General features: G+C 39.2%; 1 protein-coding gene across 1 annotated transcript in view; it reads right to left on the bottom strand.

The window, feature by feature from the left end:
* The window catches only part of LOC134374636 (death-inducer obliterator 1-like), a 37,520-nt gene extending 17,955 nt beyond the window's left edge, over window positions 1-19,565 (bottom strand). Inside the window, 4 exon segments of the mRNA XM_063092480.1 lie at window positions 11,996-12,209; window positions 15,483-15,695; window positions 17,652-17,973; window positions 18,730-19,565. Of these exon segments, the coding sequence (XP_062948550.1) occupies window positions 11,996-12,209; window positions 15,483-15,695; window positions 17,652-17,973; window positions 18,730-19,565 (1,585 nt within the window).
* Between the last annotated feature and the right edge of the window lie 5,241 nt (window positions 19,566-24,806).

Below are 24,806 nucleotides of genomic sequence, written 5' to 3' on the forward strand. Positions count from 1 at the left end.
CACAAGACACTAGAGGCCAACTGAGCAGTCACGGTGGGAGCCATACCAAATTGGCAACCACAGCAACATCCTAGTTAGTCATTAGTCTTAAACTGGTGGACTGTGAAACCCCCTGCCACAATGAATAAACACCAAAAAAAAGACACCAGAAATACAAAAAATCAAGAAAGTACACCACCAAAAGTTAATAAATCTCATACTCTAGATCCTATAGAACAAGAAGCCCTTGAAATAACTGACAAGGAATTTTGAGTGATAATTCTAAGGAAACTGAATGAGATACAAGAAAACTCAGCTAGACATCATGATGAAATGAGGAAAAGTATACAGGATCTGAAAGAGGAAATATACAAGGAAATCAATGTCCTGAAAAAAAATGTAGCAGAACTTGCTGAACTGAAGAAGTTATTCAGCGAAATAAAAAACACAACGGAGAGTTTAACCAGCAGGCTTGTCGAAGTTGAAGAGAGAACCTCTGAACTTGAAGATGGGCTGTTTGAAATAACACAAGCAGACAAAAAGAAAGAAAAAAGAATCAAGAACATGGAAGAAAATCTGAGAGAGATATCAGACAACCTCAAGTGCTCAAATATCCGAGTCATGGGTATTCCAGAAGGGGAGGAAAATGGAGATTCCATTGAAAACATATTCAACGAAATAGTGGCAGAAAACTTCCCAGGTATAGGAAAAATCACAGATCTTCAGATCCAGGAAGCTCAACGATCTCCAAACGTGTTCAACCCAAAAAGGCCTTCTCCAAGACATGTCATAGTCAAATTGGCAAAACTCAGAGATAAAGAGAGAATCTTAAAAGCTGTAAGAGAGAAGCGTCAAATCACCTATAAGGGAGCCCCAATCAGGTTAACATCAGACTTTTCATCACAAACCCTAAAAGCTAGAAAGGAATGGGATGATATTTTCAAAATACTAAAAGACAAAGATTGCCAGCCAAGAATACTCTACCCTGCAAGGCTATCCTTCCGAAATGAGGGGCAAATAGTATATTTCTCAGACAAACAAAAACTGCGGGAGTTCACTACCACAAGACCACCCTTACAAGAAATCCTCAAGGGAGTACTGGGTTTGGTTCCTGAAAAATAACTACCACTGCCATAAAAACCTAAGAAAAATCTAAACCCGCTAGTACAATAAAAATGGCATTCATGAAGAGAAAACAAGCTAACAAAAACACTATCTACAACCTAAGGAACCAACAAACACAGAAACCAAACAGTAAATCAGAAAGCAAGGAACAAAAGACACCTAAGACAACCAAACAACCAATAAAATGCTAGGAATAAATCAACACCTTTCAATAACAACTCTTAATGTTAAAGGCTTAAATTCCCCAATTAAAAGACACAGACTGGCTGACTGGATCAAAAAGCAGGACCCAACTATATGCTGCCTACAAGAGACCCACCTCACCCATAAAGATTCACACAGACTAAGAGTGAAAGGATGGAAAAAGATTTACCATGCAAACAGAAAAGAAAAACGAGCTGGAGTGGCTATTCTTATATCTGACAAAATAGACTTTAAACTAAAAACCATAAAAAGAGACAATGAGGGACACTACTTAATGATAAAAGGACTGATCCATCAAGAAGACATAACAATCATAAATATGTACGCACCCAATGTTGGAGCAGCCAGATTTATAAAACAAACTCTATTAGACCTAAAGAAGGAAATAGACACTAATACCATAATAGCAGGGGACCTGAACACTCCACTGTCAATATTAGACAGATCATCTAGGCAAAGAATCAGTAGAGAAACACAAGATCTAAACAAGACTCTAGACCAATTGGAATTGGCAGATATCTACAGAACATTCCACCCAACAACCTCAGAATATTCATTCTTCTCATCAGCACATGGATCATTCTCCAGGATAGTTCACATATTAGGTCACAAATCAAGTCTCAATAAATTCAAAAAAATTGGAATTATCCCATGTATCTTCTCAGACCACAATGGATTAAAACTAGAAATTAATAACAAACAAAACTCTGGAAACTATACAAACACATGGAAATTAAACAGCATTCTACTTAATGACATATGGGTCCAAGAAGAAATCAAGCAGGAAATCAAAAAGTTTATTTAAACTAATGAAAACAATGATACATCATACCAAAACCTGTGGGATACTGCAAAAGCAGTATTGAGGGGAAATTTTATTGCATTAAATGCTCACTTCAGAAGAATGGAAAGATGGCAAGTGAACAACCTAACACTTCACCTTAAAGAACTAGAAAAACAAGAACAATCCAATCCTAAAGTTAGCAGACGGAAAGAAATCATTAAGATCAGAGCAGAACTGAATGAAATTGAAAACCAAAAAACAATTCAAAAGATCAACGAATCAAAAAGTTGGTTTTTTGAAAAGATAAATAAAATTGACAAACCATTAGCATGGCTAACAAAAAAAAGAAGAGAGAAGACTCAAATAACAAAAATTAGAAATGAAAAAGGCGATATTACAACTGATTCATCTGAAATACAAGGAATCATTCGAGACTACTATAAACAACTATACGCCAACAAATTTGAAAATCTGAAGGAAATGGATAAATTTCTGGACACACACAAGCTCCCAAAACTGAACCGTGAAGACGTAGAAAATTTGAACAGACCAGTAACAATAAAGGAGATTGAAGCTGTTATCAGAAGGCTCCCAACAAAGAAAAGCCCAGGACCAGATGGATTCACAGCAGAATTTTACCAAACATTCAAAGAGGAATTGACACCGATTCTTTACAAACTATTCCAAAAGATTGAAACGGACGCAAATCTCCCAAACTCATTCTATGAAGCAAACATCATCCTGATACCAAAACCAGGTAAAGATATAACCAAAAAAGAAAACTACAGGCTGATATCCTTGATGAATATAGATGCAAAAATCCTCACTAAAATACTAGCAAACAGAATACAGCAACACATACGAAAAATTATTCATCACGATCAAGTGGGATTCATCCCAGGGATGCAAGGTTGGTTCAACATACGCAAATCAATAAATGTGATACACCATATTAATAAACTCAAACACAAGGACCATATGATCATCTCTATAGGTGTTGAAAAAGCATTTGATAAAGTTCAGCACTCATTCATGACAAAGACCCTCTATAAGTTAGGTATAGAGGGAAAGTATCTCAACATAATTAAAGCCATATATGACAAACCCACTGCCAATATTATCCTGAATGGGCAAAAGCTGAAAGCTTTTCCTTTAAGAACAGGCACTAGACAAGGATGCCCACTCTCACCACTCCTATTCAACATAGTGTTGGAAGTACTAGCCAGAGAAATCAGAGAAGAGAAGGAAATAAAGGGCATCCAGATTGGAAAAGATGAAGTCAAACTGTCCCTGTTTGCAGATGACATGATCCTATATATCGAACAGCCTAAAACCTCTACAAACAAACTGTTGGAATTGATAAATGATTTCAGCACAGTAGCAGGATACAAAATCAACACACAAAAATCAGTAGCATTTCTTTTCTCCAATAGTGAACATGCAGAAGGAGAAATCAAGAAAGCCTGCCCATTTACAATAGCCACCAAAAAAATAAAATACTTAGGAATTGAGTTAACCAAGGAGGTGAAAAATCTCTATAATGAGAACTACAAACCACTGCTGAGAGAAATTAGAGAGGATACAAGAAGATGGAAAGATATTCCATGCTCTTGGATTGGAAGAATCAACATAGTGAAAATGTCCATACTACCCAAAGTGATATACAAATTCAATGCAATCCCCATCAAAATTCCAAAGACATTTTTCTCAGAAATGGAAAAAACTATTCAGACATTTATATGGAACAATAAAAGACCACGCATAGCCAAAGCAATGCTCAGCAAAAAAAATAAAGCTGGAGGCATAACACTACCTGACTTTAAGCTATACTACAAAGCTATAATAACCAAAACAGTATGGTACTGGCATAAAAACAGACACTCTGACCAATGGAATAGAATAGAGAATCCAGAAATCAACCCATACACTTACTGCCATCTGATCTTTGACAAAGGCACCAAGCCTATTCACTGGGGAAGGGACTGCCTCTTCAGCAAGTGGTGCTGGGATAACTGGATATCGATATGCAGGAGAATGAAACTAGATCCATACCTATCACCGTATACTAAAATCAACTCAAAATGGATTAAGGATTTAAATATACACCCTGAGACAATAAAACTTCTTAAAGAAAACATAGGGGAAACACTTCAGGAAATAGGACTGGGCACAGACTTCATGAATACAACCCCAAAAGCACGGGCAACCAAAGGAAAAATAAACAAATGGGATTATATCAAACTAAAAAGCTTCTGCACAGCAAAAGAAACAATTAACAGAGTTAAAAGACAACCAACAGAGTGGGAGAAAATATTTGCAAAATATACATCTGACAAAGGATTAATATCCAGAATATATAAGGAACTCAAACAACTTTACAAGAAGAAAACAAGCAACCCAATTAAAAAATGGGCAAAAGAGCTAAGTAGGCATTTCTCTAAGGAAGATATCCAAATGGCCAACAGACATATGAAAAAATGCTCAACATCACTCAGCATCCGGGAAATGCAAATCAAAACCACATTGAGATACCATCTAACCCCAGTTAGGATGGCTAAAATCCAAAAGACTATGAACGATAAATGCTGGCGAGGCTGCGGAGAAAAAGGAACTCTCATACATTGTTGGTGGGACTGCAAAATGGTGCAGCCTCTATGGAAAATGGTATGGAGGTTCCTTAAACAATTGCAAATAGATCTACCATACGACCCAGCCATCCCACTGTTCGGAATATACCCAGAGGAATGGAAATCATCAAGTCGAAGGTATACCTGTTCCCCAATGTTCATCGCAGCACTCTTTACAATAGCCAAGAGTTGGAACCAGCCCAAATGCCCATCATCAGATGAGTGGATACGGAAAATGTGGTACATCTACACAATGGAATACTACTCAGCTATAAAAACGAATGAAATACTGCCATTTGCAACAACATGGATGGACCTCGAGAGAATTATATTAAGTGAAACAAGTCAGGCACAGAAAGAGAAATACCACATGTTCTCACTTATTGGAGGGAGCTAAAAATTAATATATAAATTCACACACACATACACACATACACACACAAACCGGGGGGGGGGGAAGAAGATATAACAACCACAATTATTTGAAGTTGATACAACAAACAAACAGAAAGGACATGGTTGGGGGGGAGGGGGGGAGGGAGAAGGGAGGGAGGTTTTGGTGATGGGGAGCATTAATCAGCTACAATGTATATCGACAAAATAAAATTTAAAAAAAAATAAAAATAAAAAAAAATAAAAAAATAAAAAAAAAATAAAAAAAAAACCCAAAACACTAATAAGAAAGAGAAAGAAGTTAAATCATGTCACCTTAAAAATCTAATTAACATTGAAGGTGAAAAAAAAAAGGGGAAGAAAGGAACAAATGATATATAAAACATCTAAATAAAAAGCAATATAATGACAGGCAAAAAGCAATATTTACCAATAACCATAAATGCAAATAGACTAAACTCTCCATTAAGAAGACACAGATTGAATGATTATACAAAAGCTAGAACCAACTATATGTTGTCTTCAAGAGACCCACGTCGCCTATAAAGAAACACAGACTAAAAGTGATGGGATGAAAAAAGATATACCATGCAAATGGAAACAAAATCTGAGCAGAAGTGGCTGTTCTTCTACCAGATAAAATAGACTTCAAACCAAAATCCATAAAAAGAGACAAAGAAAGTAATCAAATAATGATAAAGGAACCTTTCCAGTTAGAAGACATAACAATCATAAGTATGTATGCACCCAGCACTGGAGCACCCAGATGTAAAGCAAACACTCTTAGACCTAAAAAAAGATAGACCCTAACACAATAATATTGGGTGAACTGAACACCCCTCTCTCAGCATTGGAAAGATCCTCCATGCCACAAATCAACAAAGAAACACAGGACTTAAACTTAACCTTAGAACAATTGGACCTGGCAGACATCTACAGAACATTTCACCCAATGACTAGAGAATACACATTTTTTCTCATCAGCACATGGAACATTCTCCAGGATAGATCACATGTTAGGTCACAAAACAGGTTTCGGCAAATTTTTAAAAACTGACATCCTTCCTGGAAATCAATTACAAGCAAATTTCTGGAAAATACTCCAGTGCACGAAAACTAAACGACAGATGCCTGAATGAACTATGGGTCCAAGAAGAAATTAAAAAGGAAATCAAAAACGTTCTTGAAACTGAGAAAAGATGCATCATACCAAAATCTGTGGGATACTGCAAAAGCAATGCTGAGAAGGCAGTATATTGCAATACATGCTTACATCAAAAGAACGGAAAAACTTCCCATAAATGACCTAAATCTACACCTCAAAGGACCAGAAAAACAACAACAATCCAAACATAAAAGAACTAGAGAGAAAGAAATAATTAGCATCGGGGCAGAATTAAATGAAACGGAGCCCCGAAAAATGATACAAAGGATCAATGAAACAAAAAGTTATGTTTTGAGAAGATAAATAAAATAGACAAACCATTAGGTTTGCCCACTCCCACCACACTTATTTAACATAGTATTGAAAGGTGTAACCAGAGTAATCAAGCAAGAGAAAGAAATAAAGGGCATCCAGATTGGAAAGGACGAAGTCAAACTGTCCCTGTTTGCAGATGACAAGATTTTATATATAGAAACCTTAAACACTACAAAAAAACTTTTACAGCTGACTAACAATTTTGATAATGTTGCAGGGTACAAAATCAACACCCACAAATCAGGAGCATTTTTATACTCCAAAAATGAACTAGCAGAAAAAGAAATCAAGAAAGCAAGCCCATTTACAATAGTCACCACCAAAAAAAATAAAATACATAGGAATAAATTTAACAAAGGAGGTGAAAGATCTCTACAATGAGAACCAAAAACACTACTGAAAGAAATTAAAGAGGACACAAAAAAAGTGGAAAGACATACCAGGCTCTTGTATGGGAAGAATTAACATCGTGAAAATGTCCATTCTACCCAAAGCAATCTACAAATTCAATGCAATCTCTATCAAAATATCAACAACTTTCTTCACAGAAATAGAAAAAGCAATGCTAACATTCATAAGGTATAAAAAAAGACCCTGAATAGCCAAAGCAATTTTGAGCTTTAAACGAAAAAAAGCTGGAGGCATAACATTACCCAATTTCAAATTATACTACAAAGCTCAAAACAGCATGGTAATGACATAGAAACAGACACTCAGATCAATCTAACAGGATAGAAAACCCAGGAATCAACTTGCATACTTACAGCCAACTGATCTTTGACAAAGTCAGCCAGAACATACATTGAGGAAAAGACAGCCTCTTCAGTAAATAAATGGTGCTTGGAAAATTGGACATCCAAATGCAGAAAAATGAAACTGACCAGTATCTCACCATATGCTTAAATCAACTCAAAATGGATTAAAGACCTGAATATAAGACCCCAAAGCATTAAATTACTAAAGGAAAACATTGGGGAAACACTCCAGGAAGGAGGAGGGGGCAAAGGCTTTCTGAATAACATCCCAAAAGTCACAAACAACAATATAAAAAATAAACAAATGAGCTAATATCAAACCAAGAAGCTTCTGCACAGCAAAGGAAATAATCAACAGAGCAGAAAGACAACCTAAAAAATGGGAGAAAATATTTGCAAACTCTACATCTGCCAAGGGCTTAATATCCAGAATATACAAAAAGAACTCAAACAGCTATACAGTAAGAAATCAAGTAATCCAATAAAAACTGGGCAAAGGAGATGAATAGACATTTTTCAAAGACATACAAATGGCAACAGTACATGAAAAAATGCTCAGCATCACTAGACATCAGAGAAATTCAAATCAAAACCACACTGAGCTATCATCTCACTCCAGTTAGACTGACCATTATTAAAAAGATCATTAATAACAAATGCTACTGAGGATATGGGGAAAGGAGAATTCTGCTACAACGTTGGTGGGACTGTAAATTAGCACAGCCACTATGGAAAACAGCAAAGAAGCTTCCTCAAATACAGACAGCACTACCATATGATCCAGCAATCCCACTACTGTATATATATCCAAAGAAATGGAAATCACTTCAAAGGGTTACCTGCACTCCCACGTTCACTGCAGCTCTATTTACAATAGCCAAAATATAGAACCAACCTCCGTGCCCATCAACAGATGACTGGATAAGGAAAATGTGATACATGTACACATGTATCACATGTATCAGCTATAAAAAATGAATGAAATTCTGCCATTTGTAACAACCTGGATGAGTCTGGAGAAAATTATGTTGTGTGAAATAAGCTAGACAAGGAAAGATAAATACCACTTGCTCTCACTTACAACTAGGTGCTAAGAAAGAAAGAAACAAAGAAGCAAAGTAACAAAGAAACAGAAAAGACTACAATTCCTTGAACTTTCAGAAGGACAGAAGAAACCAAAGGTTACTAGAGATGGGGGGACGGAGGGAGGGAGGGAGTTTGGGGCATGATGGGTCAGGTAAAGGGCATAAGAAAAAACACAATTTGTAATAATGAATATGCTAATAACAATATTTTTAAAAGTAACACCTTAAATACAAAAAGAATGTCATTATTGTTCTTCAAGAAAATTCCAGCTATGTGGATTACATTAAAAACCAGCTGTCAAGCTAAATCCTTTATCAGAACAAATTTTGGTATTTCTTCAAATTGGGAGGAGAATGCTGGTTTACATGAACAATATCTGGTTACTCCCAGCTTCATTTATTTGTCACTGACAACTCTGGGAGAGACAAGAGAAAATGGCTTATGCAACTTGTAAAACACAGACACACCCTCCACCACCAGCTTTAAATTTCTACAAAACGATCTTGGGTTCTGGTATTCTACCATATGTTTGTTTTATTAAAGGAAATTTGCTCATGATTTCAATGCAATGTGCTTCTGGAGCCAATGCCAGAATTTATCCTTGAGGACACATGTTCTCCTGGATCCATTTCACACTGTGCCTGGCCACCTGTGTGGCACACACACATGAGCGGGAGGACAAGGCTTTCAGATGGGGAACTCACACAAGCAATTATCTGGGTTTACGTCTGCAGGCTATTAAGGTTTTCCTTTTCAACTCCCACAGCTAGAATTAAACTGCTGAAATCTGTTTTCTACTTATAACCTGTTCACATCCCAAATGTTTTAAGTTACTTAACAAGACTTTAGGGAGTCCAATATACTGGGAATTGTGCCTGTAAATATAAAGACCAGGCACTTCCATTTCAAAATTGCAATAAAGCAGAAATACGTTAGAAAAGAATTTTCAGCCCACTTCAAGCCTTGAGTAATGGGGGGTAAACAGTGGAAACAAAGAGAGGCAATATGGAAGCAAACAGATATAAAAACACAAGAGAAACATCATTTTCTTGGGGAGAACTGAAAAGCAAACTGTGTCTGTAAACTAAGGAAATTATACAGAAATCCGCCCCCCCAAAATTTACAAAAATTGCATGTTAATCGCATCACCTTGAGAATGTGAAGGATACTTTAACAGGCAAGGCACCTCCTTAAGCAGCAGCAGAGAGTTTCCTGCACAGCAAGGCCCAGTTCACTGAGCAGCTATACCTGTGACCACACACTGAGGGCAGCACCAGCCATGTGGGAGCAGAAGATGTTGTCAAGGCCACCTCCACAAGCAGCAGCAATGCTCAGCTCTACACCACAGGACTTCTCACAATGTATACAGTCACACAGACTGGAAATGGACCCGATATCAGCCTCAAGACCCCCGCCCCCTGAAAGCATTTCTGCAGCCAGTCAGGGAGACAAGGGTCTTCATGGGGTGCAGTTATGATGGGCTGTGTACATGCTGCCCCCTCCCACTATACCTGTCAGGACTCAGAGGATGTGCCCTGCTACCAAAAAGTCAGAGATGTTTGGTGGGAGAGAGAGGCAGAGGCACATTGAACTTGAATTATTTTACCCATGACCATACTCTCCTCCCAATCACCATTTGGAAAAATGACATTTCTGGGGAAACAGAAAATGATCAGAAGCAAGTAGCTAAAATGTATGTCCCTTATAAATTTGAGATATCAATCAATTTCAATTTTGAGATGTAGAGATGTGCTGGGAAGGTTAATTAGCGATATCAGTGTCAGTGAAAAGCTGATGGAAGAAGTGGGCAAGGTCAAAGGAGAAAACCTATGAGTACAGAAATTACTCTCTCTGATCTGGACTTCCATCCATCCCTGTCCCCCCTCAAAAGGTGAGTGAAGTAGGAGATTACTTCCCCATCTTTTCCTCTCTCCAATGTGCACAGTCTCCTCAACCCCCATACTTGGAGTCTTGGGGTCAGCTCTCCAATTCTGGTCAACACAGAGAAAAACTAACTGAACTGAAATTGATCATCCAAATTATCTCTTCTGTGTTTATTTATACCCTCCAGTTTTTCTTTCCTTTTCTGTTAAGTGCATATAATCAATTTAATTAAAGCATTTTAGCAGAATATTACAAAGTGACTGCTCCCACCCCCCTTTCACAGATATGGGATACTTATTTTAACATCTGTTCATTGGCTCTAAAAGTGCTATTTTGCACAGGTGCTATGATTGGATGAACATATGAAACATGCTATTTGCTGGCTTGAAATTCTCAGCTCAAACAAGCTAAGGTGTATGGAGATTCATTATAATACAGTAACAGGATAACTCAATTGGGATTCCATTTCTTACGTCTTGGGCTGCTTACATAACCAAAAGGAAGTACTTTTTTATATACATATATAGACCACAATAGATATAGCACCTACCTACACAAGTACTCCCCTGCCAAGTGATGTGTTCAAAGGACAATAAAAAGGAAAACACAGAACACATTTATAATCCTGAAATCTAGGGCTATTTAACCTTTTTGGTGTTTATTTTTTAAGGCACAAAATGCACTATCAACACCATAAATGAGAACTAATTTGACCATAGTTTTATGATAGAATAAAATGTATGATGGATTGAATTTAAATTTCTAAAATTTAACTGTGCAACATTAGTATGAGAAACAAGATGCATGATCAAATCAACAAGCTGCGTGATCTCATCGGGTTTAATGGATCTATTTGGAATATGCTCATTACATTAATTTGAAATGTATGCCAGGGTATGACCTTTAATAGTCTGATCTTTAATAATAGCTTAAAAGATGAGCCAGGAAACCAGTCACACTTAGAATTCTCAACACTTTCTCTTTAGTGAGGACACCCTGCGGTTCCACATGGGCAAGCACACCCCTCACTCACTGTGGGATCTACAGAGCAGCAGTAAATGCCCTTCACAATTCAAATGCATCTTACGTGGGTTTGTAGTATATGAGTAGGACATGAAAAAACTTCCACCTGTCCAGTCAGAGATAAACTTAACTCCTGAAAAGCATACCTAAGTTGAATACCAGATGCAACACTAATTTGCAGAGGTTCCCAAAACATATTAAAAAAATGTGCTGATTTTATGTGCTGAGATTGGATCATGTGGGAAAACTTAAGTTTTATACGGGCTGTAAGAAGACTAACTGATGTTTGGACAATGAGGAATTTTAAATTCTGGGCAGTCTATTCAGATTTTGCTGAAGACAATACAAATGCTTATCAGAGCCTGACAAGGAAAACAGCTTTAAAAACTTAATCATCAAGGTGAAACATTTACTAATGAGGTTTGTACACCTTTTTGGAAAACACGGACTGGAAGTCCCAAGAGATTAGAGATAGATCCTCAGTGTCAGGAGGCATCTTGCACATGGGCATTCCCTTCCAGCACTGATGGTGCAGCCAGTGTTTATGATCAGCATTAAAACACAACTGCAACCCCCAGTCCTGGACAGGCTCAGGAAACAGCTCTCTGGAAAGAGTGGGAGGGGTCCAAGAGGCCAGCCCCCAGGTGATACATACGTTTACACAACAGTGATGATGAGACAGTGGAAATCTTTTCCAGCTTTACTGCACTGTAATTCTGGTTGCTAGCCCAGGACGACATGCTGCTTTCACAAGTTGTCTCCTTCCCGAGGGATTTGCTCCTAGAAAAAGCTACCACCGCCTTCTTCACTGTGCCTCCTTTTTTTTCTAGAGCTGGTCTCTCGTGCAGAGAAGAGCTTTTAATGCCTCCCTGGATAATAAGTAAAACCCCAATTATTAAGAAGGCCAGAAAGTACACCTCCACTTCATTTCACTGAGAAAGAAAGGTCATAATCCTATACCTTCTTTGGGTCATCTACCCTGAGTCTGCACACCACAGCAGTCTGGCTACCTTTACACATCAAGCCAACCTTTAGCACTCCCACCTCTTATTCAGGATTCCAACTTTTTGAGTGACAAGAAGATCGCTGACACAGAAACCCCTGTAACCTTGCTGAGGTATGAGAGCAGTGATACAGGATGCATGAAGTGCACAAATGATGTTTCTTTATCCTCTGCAAGGCCCAGGGCATGCTTGGGTGCAGCCATTCTCCCTCCTGGGTGCAGCAGCAACCACTTCTTTGTCAGTTCTATGATTCAAAACTACCAACTTTAGAAATTAAGTCACCTAAAAGTAAAATAAGCATTTGGAATTAATCAAGAAAACTCTCCAAACAGTGTTAGTTACACTTTGCTTGTCATAAATGTAACATCAACCTGAGCCCCAGGACAGGCCTGAGACAAGAACCTGTGATTTCCAGCCATCCCTGAATTCTCCCCAAATTCCACAGAGTACCAAAGCAGGACAACCTTGGCAGGAGCCAAGGGCAGCCTCATCCACCTGGAAGCAGGCAAGAAGCAGAGCATACCTGGAGTCCAAGGCAGGACCTGAGGGCAGCATCTCCTGCCTGGAAGCAGACACGGAGCACACTAAAACACCCCTTCCACATGGGTGGGCCACCACAGCCACTACCACAGCCATGGCTGCTGCAAAAGCAGCTAAGACCACCACAGTAGCACAGGTGTCATGCAGACAGCCTACCAGATACCTGATTGCATTGACACAAGGAAAGCCACCAGTGGAGTGTGGAAAAAGAAGAGTACATCCTTCTCTGCAAAGCCCACTCCAGAGTGACAGAAGCAGCAGCAACTATTCTCTAACAGATGACCAGACATAAATATAGAGATACTAGAAATATGAAAATCCAAGAAAATATGACACCACCAAAAGAATACAGTAACTCAGAAATACCAGACTGTATATAGCAAGAAACCCTTGCAAGGACATAAGGGGTATTATGAGCAACAATCTTAAAGGAATTCACTGAGACAAGAGAAGACTCAGACAACATAAAGAAATGAGAAAAAAAATCTATGATATAAGGGAGGAAATTTACAAAGAGATTAGATTAATATCTTATAAAAGAATGATCAGAACTCATGGAACTGAAAGATTCACTCAACAAAATAACACAATGAATAGCCTTAAGCAGCAGGATAGAACAAGCAGAAGAAAAAATTTCTTATCTTGAAGATGGGCTTTTTAAAAATTACCCAGGTAGGAAAAAAAAAAAAAAAGAAAGAAAGAAAGAAAAGAAAAAAAAACCTTTAAAAAAGGAAGAAAATCTAAGAGAGCTACAAGGCAACCTTAGGCACACAAAAATTCAAATCATGGGTGTTCCAGAAGAGGAGGAGAAATGAAATGGCATGGAAAACCTATCCAATGAAATAATAATGGAAAACTTCCCAGGAACAGGGAGAGACATGGACCTCCAGACCCAGGAAGCTCAAAGATCCCCAAACACACTCACCCCAATAATCCTCCCCAAGACACACAATAGTCAAACTGGCAAAGCTCAAAGACAGAGAATATTTTAAAAGAAGCAAGAGGAAAACATCAAGTCACCTATAAGGGAGCCCTTATCAGACTACCAGTAGACTTTTCAACAGTAACTCTGCAGGACAGAAGGAAATGGGATGACATACTGAAAATACTAAAAGAAATAAACTGCCAGCCAAGCATAACATATCCAGCAAGGCTATCCGTCAGAAATGAGAGAGAAACAGTGTATTTTCCAGACAAAAAATGTGGGAGTTTACCACCATGTCACCAGCCCTGTAAGAAATCCTCAAGGGAGTCCTACACCAGCAATTCAAAAAATGGTAATCACCCATCTTACTAGCCATAGTTCTGTTCATACTGCTTCTTAGAAAATTCAGTCTTGGTAGGTGATGTGTTTCAAGAAATTTATTCATTTCATCTAGATGATCTAATTTGTTGACCAACAATTATGCATAGTATTCTCCTATAACCCTTTTGATTTCTGTAAATTTCATTGTAATGACCCCTCTTTCATTTCTGATTTTAGTTTTTTGAGTTTTCTTTTTTCTTAGTCTACCTAGACAAAGGTTTGCCAATTTTGTGGATCTCATCAAAGTACCAACATTTACTTTCATTGATTTTCCCTATTTTTTTCTATTTTGTTTCTTTTTCTATGCTCTAATTATTATTATTTACATTCTTTGCTAGGTCTGGGCTTAGATTGCTCTTCATTTTCTAGTTTCCTGAGGTGGAAAGGTTATTGTTGATTTGAGATCTTTCTTTTTTACTAATATATGCATTTATATTAAATAAATTTCTCTTTTAGCAAAAAATAAAACATAAGAAGTAAATAAATAAAAACAGGTAAGCTATGGAGACAGTAAAAAGATCAGAGGTTATAGAGGAGGAATGGATGAATAGGCAGAGAGGATTTCAGGGCAATGAAATTCTGTGACAGTATCATGGTAGACATACATCATTAAACATCTGTCCAAACCCACAGAATACACAAAAAAGTGTGAACTCTAATGTAAACTTTGGTCTTTGGATGATGATGATGTATAAATCCTTTTCATTAATTGTAACAAATGTACCACTTTGTTGGGCAATGTTGATAATGGGACAGGCTACACATGTGTGGGTCAGGGATACACATGGGAAATCTCTGTACTTCCTGCTCAATATTGCTGTGAACCTAAAACTGCTCTAAAAAGTAAAGTCTATTAAAAATAAATGAATAAAAATAATAAACAAACAATCTTGTGAGTGAGGTCTCAAATGAAGAACACAGACTTGTCCAGAGCTCACCTCCCTCCCAACTGCCCTGTGTGTCTACTTTCTATACAAACTCCATCAGGTGACTACCAACTCTTTTATTCAAGACTGCTGCCAGTGTCCTGAAGTCTTATGTTCTCCATGCAGCAGTGAGTTAGCTGCGTTTGCTTTACTGCATTTATGTGACTGAATTTCAGCTAATGGGTTATGAAGAAAAAAATAGGTGGAAAAAGTGGAAGACAAAGGTAAAGGTGATACTATCTGCAGTACATCTGTACCTGGTTTCCCTTACATTATATAAATAAATAAAAAAACAAGTCTCAGGGGGAAACACTGTTACACAAATTTTGCTCCAATTGTTCAAATGGCTGGTGTTAGTCAGCTTACCTGAACACTATACTGTGCAAGACGGAGCTTCTCTGGCTTCATCTTGATCTTCTCCTTAGGTTTTGGCTTCTGTTCTTTGCCTGAACTTAAGCATTTCATAGTAGCTGCAGCATGTTTAAGAATGCGGTCCTTGCTGCAGTAGGCCAGGTTGGGCTGCACCACATTGGAGCGCCCAGGTCTGGTACACCTGGAGGTGCCTGGAGCCTCTACCACCTGCAGAGCAAAACAGGGAGCTTCAGACAGTTTGCTTGACAATTTCAGCAGTTAAAATGCTGTGTAAAATCACTATGTGTAGTACCAAACTCACTGTTTTTAATTAAGAGATGTCGATAATATTTTTAATATGAATAAAATCCTATCTTTACTTATTCAAACTACATGAGTGTATTTCCCCGAGGCAAGGTATTCAAATTTTAACTGTCCTTCAAACCATCTGTAGTGGGCAGAACTCTAAGGTGACCCTTAGGACACCTGCCGCTGGTACATATGCTCTGTATGATTCCCTCCATCTTGAGCGTGAACAAGGTCCATGGACACGGTGAGATTTCATACCCACAATCAGGTTCTGCTATAGGGCAAATGTGCAGTAATTTGCAAAGGTAAGCAAGGTCCCAAATGAGATGACCAGAAAGGACACTTAAGAGAGAAACGGGCCTTTCCTAAAGAGAGGAGACTCCATTGCTGATTGTGAAATAAGCTACCCTGCTTGGGGAAGGCCAACCAAGTTTAGGATCTGAGTACAGCTGCTAGATAAAATACGGGACACACAACTAAATGTGGATTTCAAATAAACAAACAAAATTATTATATAAGTATGCCACAAAAATTGCATGGGACATACTTATATACTGAACAGCATGAGGGATTCTGGAAGGGGATCTTTCCCCTGCTGAGCCTCTGATGAGACAAAAGTCACAGCCTGACTGCAGTCCTGTTAAGATCCCAATCAGAGGGCCCAGTGAAGTCATGCCCAGGCTTGAGAACAACAGAAACTGAAACCATAAATGTGTGATGTTCTAAGCTAAGTTTGTGGTAGTGTGGTATATAGTAACAAAAACCTAATACATCACAAGATGTACACTTGGTTGCTTCTGTGTTGATGGTCAAGACTAAAATACACATGAAGGCATCCCTCAAATGTACTTAAGTGAAAACTTATTTCTCAAATTAAATAATTAACAGTTATATTTCTTCCACAGAATCTGTTTTACTTTGAACAAAATTTTATGTAAGCTTACGTAAAACACAGTGATGATAAAGATGAAATGGAGAAATTTTCCTATTAATTTTTCTTAATGACTGTGATATTAACAGTAATGTCAAATTTCCATTTAGTCACTCTTAATACTTTCATGGCACATTTATTTAAATGGCTCAGTCCTTGCACTTCCACCTTGCAGCTAACAGTGCAAGAGTGTTCATAAGGCAGAGATGCTTTGAGACACAGCAACCTCAAAGCCTCCTGTTTGGTTGGCCCCAGTTAGAGGACAAGCTGCCGGGGTAGGGGTGGGCCAGGGACTCAGGAAGGCTCAAAGTGAAACATGCTAAGTCACGCCCCCTCATGGGCACTGGAATGGAGATTATGAGCATGTGACATCTCTCCTCAACAGCAGAAGCTGACATATGTGGAAAAAATGATGAAGAATCACAGCCCCAGAGGGACATAAAAACCAGGTGGCAAGGAGAGTCAAGGAAATAGCCACAAGGCAGAGAAATGACACACTGAGCCAAGAATAGTGAGGGTCAGACTGTTGCAGGCACCAAGACCGCTCAGGGCTTCCCACACCAAGATGACAAAAGAACCACAAGGCAGCTCGAGATGGTGTGTGTGGGTGGACAGGAGGGCACACGCATTTCAGCAATTCAAAAACAATTCTGCTGATACACATAAAATACATAAGTAACATCAAGTACATGGAAATAAAAGTGAATTGTTAAGAATTAAGTCCACAACAGCAGATGAGGTAGGTACAGATGCTTGTCCAGATGGTGTGGGCAGGAGATGGGGGCAGAGCTCAGGAGGCCCCACCCAGATGCAGCACCTGTCCTGGTAGAAATTAGCTTATTTCAAGACAGAAACTTTCCTAGCCTTGATAGTTCTGCCAATAGCAAGTCTGGAACCCATAAGTTCATCCCCTTAATGTTTACCTCAGTAGGCAAAATACTCACAGGCTGGCAAAGCTTGAGTTTTTTCTTGCCACTTGGATTTGCAGCTTTCTCAACTCTCCTCTTTATCTTTCGGTCTTCACTAGATTTTTGCTCCACTGTTCCTGTACTTGTAAACTCTGTGTCATCAGCATCTCCAGGTCTAAATTTAGTTTCCCGATGATCTGTGGTTTCTGCATTAGTCTCATCCTGCACTTGCAGAACAGTGCAGTTTGGGCAGATATAACCTTCCCTGTTCCTTTCCAAAAGCCTTCCTCGAGCCTGAGAAGCGCCCCCACAATCACCACGAAACCGTTTTTCACATCGGTCACAGCAACTCATAAACCTGAAATCACAAAACAGTGATATTAGGAATGGGACGTGAGGGACAAACACTCACTTTTTGACAAATTAAGAAGTCCAATAGGTTTTAACATTCTATTGCTTAGAAAATGCAAATATACATAAAAGTACAGAGAACAGAACAAAGAACACATATGGCCCTCTTTTGATTTTACTAATATTCAACTAAATTTGTTTATCCTTTTTTGGCTGGAGTGAGCTATAGGCTTTCAAGGCATTGTACCCTAACTACTTCAGTATATGTCTCCTCAAAACAGCAGTGATGCCTTTGTCCCACCAACAAGCCAACAGAGATTCCTTAACACCAAAGTCTAGCGAAGACTCTGAGCTGCCCCCATGTCCACACTGGGGTTCAACCAGTCTGCACCTGGCCCTCTGCTGTCTCCCAAGGAACAGTCTAGGGGAGCACTCTCTGACAGATTACTGAGACCACGTGTGGGGTACTCGGCAGCCACTGGCTGCACATGGCTGGGTGGGGGCAGGGAGCATCTCACCTCCTCTCATGCTCATCACTTTGACTGTAAACAGCCACAAGTCCGGTGGCTACCACAGGGGAGGGGCGGCTCTAGGCAGGCCTTTCATTCCCTGATAATGATGTGTTCGTCTTTTTTGAATGAACAAATTATTCATGGAGCCCAGCTTTGTAACATTTAAAATCAAAACAAACATAAACACTATTTTCATCACCCAGATTTCTTATAAAGCTGGGGCAGCCCATCCCTGTCCTCCCATGACCCACCTGTTGTTACGAGGCTGGAGACACATGCGGTCCAGGGTGTTGGGGTCGTGCAGCTCACATTCAGGCTTAGGCTTGCCCGAGTCCCTGCTCTCTTCATCTTTAAATTGCTAAGCTGCTGCCCTCTCCCGCTGACTCTCTTGGTCATCGGTCACTGCCTGGGACACAACCCTCTGGACAGTCTCTGGCTCTTGCTTGCTGGGCAGAGCATTCTCGACAGTAGTTCCTGCCTCGACATGCACAGTGTCTGTGGGATTCTCCTCCCGACGCTTCTTTCTCAGGTGATTCTGGATGCCTTTCAGGGGTCTGTCAGGTGGCTCTTGCTCTTGCTTTCTCCAAAGGCGATTCTGAAGCTCCTTCAAAGTCAGGCCATCACTGTCATTGTCGGAGGTGTCCTCCTTCTCCTTGCTTCCTGTGCCCTTTCCAGAAGAGGCAGGTCGCTCCTGTACACTCAAGGAACCAGAATGGGGGCCACTTTTCATCTCAGAGGTACTTCCTATCCTCCCTTCCAAGGCAGTTTCAACATCTGGGACTGGACAAGACATTGGCTCACTGGAATCTTCAAAGGAGACATGAGCGTTCTTCCTTCCTCGGCGCTGAACTATTGTAAGGGATTCCTCTACTGGCTCGATGCACTGTGACCACCTCCCACTGCGTCCCAAGGCCAGGCTGTGCTGCCGAGGGGGCTGCTGCCCCTGTGAGCCTGCCTCCACATCTCCCACACTCTCTCGCTTAGCAACAGTTGTTCTTCCGAATCCCTGGGTTTTGATGAAGGCTTTCCTTGTGGGTTTGATCATATCAGGTGCCTCTTCACTGCTCAGGTCACCTTTACCTTCCATACCTAATGAGAAAATGTAATCACATCATGACCAGCAAGCCACTGAGCAAAAAGATGACACAACCTCAACCACACACAAGAGGGAGCACAACCTGTCTAAATGTAAATAAGAACAGGATGAAATGGAACAATCCTCTACCTACAAGATGTGGGACTGTGCATGAAGTAAGCCCTGTTGACCAGTGTTTCGTGAAGTGTGGCACATAAGATGATTTCAGGAGACTCATTAAGGTAACTTTAATAGTTACATACGTAATGTTTGGTAGGAAAAAACAGTCAGCAATCAAATGTGTCCTGCTGCCATTTACCTGCTAAGGACAGGGCTTTACAAAACAGGGATCAGGGAACAAAGGAAATAAGCTCCAGCACAAGTTTGGTAAAGACAGGATCACAGAGTGAGGTCGACAGACAGCCAGCAAGGGGACTGGCCACATCTACTTGGCTCTGGAGTCCTAGGCTGCAGACCACCCTGCTGGAGATTACATGCAGGGGAGAGGAACAGCTGAGCCCTTGCCTTTAGCTGCCCTGACCCAGGCCCAGGAGGGATGCTGCTCTTGGACCCTCCGTCCAGCCTTCCTGCTGGCTGAACTCTGAGTGATCCTATTGGATGCCATGTGGGAGAAGCACTGCTCAGATTCCACAACGTTGAGAGATAAGAAACAGGCATTGTTTTAGTCCACTGAGTTTCTGGGATATTGTCAGCAGCAACAGATAATTGAGACACTTAGAAAATATGAACCTAGGCAATAGCTTTAAGGTATAACTCTTTTCTCTATTTTTTTCACTTTCTAATAGGTTCTAAAGGATCATGTTTGTGAAACTTTTGCTCTTGTTTAAAACAACAAAACCTGAAAAACAGTACATACCATGAGAATTCTTTTCCAAGCTGTCCAGCTTTAATCACATTTAAATGCTAATGACTCTGGTTTTTGCCATGTTCCATCTGAGAGAACAGACAGGTATAAAATGAAAACCTTAAAAACATAAAACACACAACTTAAGATCACTTGCAACCTAAATTTTTCTTTTTGCTTCCATCTAAATGTTATCACTTCCCAGTTTCCTATCGAGCCGTAGGTGCTGCCTGACTGCAAACCTGACCCACACACTCCTCAGTCACCCAGAAACTGATGAGGCATGGACCACACCCCTTCCTTTATGCCCCAACATGGCTAAACTAAACCAGACACCAACACTGACCCTGCATCAGCATGGAAACCCCAGGCCCCCAGTACTGTGCAGAAGATCCTCTGTGATGGTGGCAACACAAAGGGGGGCTTACCATGCCAGCTGGGGACACTGGGCAAATCACACTGAGCTGCTCTCATCTAGGAGGCAATGCTGACCTGAAAAGGTCATAGGTTTTAAATGTGAGAAATAACACAAAAAGCAAAGACATGCTCCTTATCAGTACATACAGCAGAGCTGTTACTATACTACAGTATACTACATTATACTTGTAATAGATAATTATAATACAGTACCAAATTACAATTGTTTATTCATTCTTGCTAAAAATTTTACTTCTTGGGAAACAGTTTCTTTGCTTACACAAATCAGCAAACTTGCAGTAAATTTGACAGACATTTTAAAAGAAAGTCAAGTCCCAATTTTCTTATAACACTTTGAATTTCTACTAAAGATGCAGTCTGAGGGGCCTTCACCAAGAAGGGCATGTGGATGCAGTCCCTCTACCGCTGGGACCTGCCTCTGTGGGGAAAGCTTTCTGCAGGAGGAATAAAGGGACGCTGTGAATCAAATTCCTTTTGTTTGTTTCTTGAGTGGCTGGCCGGTAAGGGGATCCAAACCACTGACCTTGGTGTTAGCACGTGAACCTAATTCTTAACAGATAATTTTCAAATGAAAACTTTAGGCAAAAGTTTAGAATATTTCAAATAAATATGAATGCTCCATTATGTTGATCTCCTTACAAATAAATTCCACTTTATTAATAGAAGACACAAACTTATTAAGTTAAAATTTAGTTATTACCATTTAACAGAACTGATACTTTACGAGCCCAATAATGAAAGCTTGGATACTTTTTCTGCTGGAATCCCAAATACAAAACAAAAAACAAAAAGCAAACAAAAAAACCCAAAAAAACCTAGCTGACAAAATCTCTTGGTTCAAGTAGACAGCCAGGCCTCACAACACCGTTGTTGTTGGTCACTGTTCACAAGTAACAGGATTCATATTTTCAACATCTCACTTTATCTAGAGATCTTAAAAGAAAATTAAAAAATAAATTTTTATAGCTCTTAAATAACTGTAACTAAAGCCACATATCAGTAGTTTTAAAATAAAAAGGCACTACATTTTCCAAGTGATCTTATATTTGAATGTACATTATGTTACCCACAAATACATCTGGGGAGTTAGAAAAAAGCACATAACACCCTCTCTTTAAGGACTTTAACACAGAAAGGCAGATATTACCAGTACACTCTGAGAGAAGGGACTAAGAGAGCCCGGGAAGGAGCGGACAATCTTGGGTTTGCCCGGGGGGGCTGGCAGAGGCACAGAAGATGAGGGCTCAGAGGGCTCAGAGGTCCGCCATCAGGCATCTCCTTCTTTCCAAGGAGAAGCCTGCTTTAGAGGTGAACTCAGCTCAACAAAACCCAGGACAGAGCAGAGAAACACGAACAAAAGGTGAAAAGGCTGAATAAAATTGTATATGGGGCTGGCCCGTGGCTCACTCGGTAGAGTGCGGTGCTGATAACACCAAGGCCCCGGGTTCGGATCCCATATATGGATGGCCGGTTCGCTCACTGGCTGAGTGTGGTGTTGACAACACCAAGTCAAGGGTTAAGATCCCCTTACCGGTCACTTTAAAAAAAAAAAAAAAATTGTATATGAATGTAACTATTCAAAAACTCATAATACTGTAGCTATGTCATCATTTTAATCAAAAAACTAAGAAAATCTTTAGAAGACTAATGTTTACAATTACTAAACATCAATGTGGCACAGTTCATCTACGTGTACTTAAATAACATTTCTCCTTCTAGATCCTCTTTCAATAGCCACACCTAAACACTCACTTGAGATGCTTTTATTTCTAGGTAGGACCTGAATATCTACCTTTTTCTAGCACATCTGCCCCAGAGCCCACCCTCCTGAGCAGTGCTTACCACCTCCTACCTTCTCACCTGCTCCAGGTGCCACCTCTAACTGTGGTCTCCCTGGTGACCTCAGAACAGAGAGGAAAACATTCCACCTCATCCTTTTAAAGAGACGGTGACCATTTAGTGTTCATTGATTACCCAATGACATCATCATGGTCACATAATCTCTTTAATGTAGTAAATCTACCCTCAAAATGCCTGCTTCAAGAATTCAGAAACTACCTGGAAATACACTTTTATATTTCACAACACTGAACATTTATAAAAGCAATGTTCTCAGGAATGAAAAACGTTTTAAAAATTCAAATTCTATATTAATCTGAAAACATAAACATGTTTATGGATTTAAGTTCTGAATAATCAGAAAAAATATAGTTATTTCTGTTAAGTAGAATGAGATAAAGGGCATATTCAGAACAGATCAGATCATTCCATATATGCAAAATAGATATCTTTTTATAATATCTTCAACACTGGGAATCTGATATAAAATTTCAGTTAGCTTGTGAAATAAAAACATGTATACCAAGGCAAAAGTAAAACAAAAAATTGTTAAATTTCTAGCACAACTTAGAATTAGTGTATCACTCTACCCACTACCCAGCACATTACATGGGGAACATGGTCAATCACACCATATTAACACTTTTTTTTCGAAATAGGAAGAGAAAGGTGGGCTTCTCTGAAACTAGGAAAGTAAATAAACTGTAGGGTAAGACTGAATGTACTGAATTTAAAATTATCTTTCTACATTTCTAAGCACAAATTTCTTCTCAGCTGAAAACTGCTCTACTTCCTACTAACTAGAAGTAGGGATGATGCTATGGAATCTAAGGTTAAATATTATGTATGCATACATTTGTGCGTGCGTGCGTGCACATGCACACATGCATGTAGAAACCTGGAGTGCCACAATGGAGCCTATTGTCCAGGCCCAGGACTTGAAGCACTGGGAACCTCTCTCCACTCCACCTCCCTGCCTGAACCACCTTGGCATTTGAGTATTCCAGCCCTACCCTGACTTCCTTCTGGCAGACCTCTATACCAGAAGTGGGAAATGTGGAGGAACACTCTGCATCTGGCCAATAGGAAACACCCTCTGCCGATTGCAAAGATGTACTGGCTAATGATAGAGGCCCGTGTATACATGCTGCTCTCCACTAACTTCCAGCCTTTTAATATAAAATGTTTGCTACCTTGAGGCCTCTAGATGTAAAGAGGTTGCCAATGTATGATAAAGTTAAAAATGTCACCCCTTGTAAATGTCCATTTTCTTACTGTTTTGAACCCTAAGGCTATATTAAATAAAGTGATAAAAGTGGACATTATTGATTTGTTCTCAGGCTTTAAGGTAAAGCATATAGTCTTTCACCATTAAGCATGATATTAGCAGTACTTTTATACAGGCACCCTTTACAGGTCTAGAAAATTCCTTCCTATTCCTAATGTGCTAGGAATTTTATTATAAATGGATGTTGGATATGTGAAATATTTTTGTGTCAATTGAAGTAATGTTTTTGCTGTTCTTTAGTCTACTATACTGTGTATTGTATTAATTGACTTTTGAATGTTAAGTCAACATTGCATTTGTGAAATACTCTAATTTGGTCATGGTGTTGGTCATTTTTATATATTCCAGGATACAGTTTGGTAAAGTTTTTAAAGGACATCTGTGTCTGCATTCATTAGGGATGCTCATTCATATCATACCTTACATGTGATGCTTTTGTCTGGCTGTGATATCAACATAGATCTCATGGAATGAACCAAGGAGGGTCCTCTCCTCACGTTTTTTTTTTGTGAAAAAAGGGGTTGTGAATAATTAATATTGATTCTTCTTCATATTTAGTAGAATTGATCATGCAAGATATCTAATTCTGTTTTTCTTTGTAGAAAGATTTTAAAAATTATTTCAATTTCTTTACTTGTTGTAGGCCTAACTATATGTATTCCTTGAGTTTACTTTGATAATTTGTGCCTATCAAGTAGTTATGTCTCATGTGTCATATTCCATGTTTCTAAATTTTCTATACTGTTGTCATAAAAGGTTCAGGAAGTGCAACATAAAAGAATGAAGCTTTGGTGTGATTAATGAATGACCAAACGTTTCTTCT

Source organism: Cynocephalus volans, chromosome 4, assembly GCF_027409185.1.
Source record: "Cynocephalus volans isolate mCynVol1 chromosome 4, mCynVol1.pri, whole genome shotgun sequence".
Taxonomy (NCBI): Eukaryota; Metazoa; Chordata; class Mammalia; order Dermoptera; family Cynocephalidae; genus Cynocephalus; species Cynocephalus volans.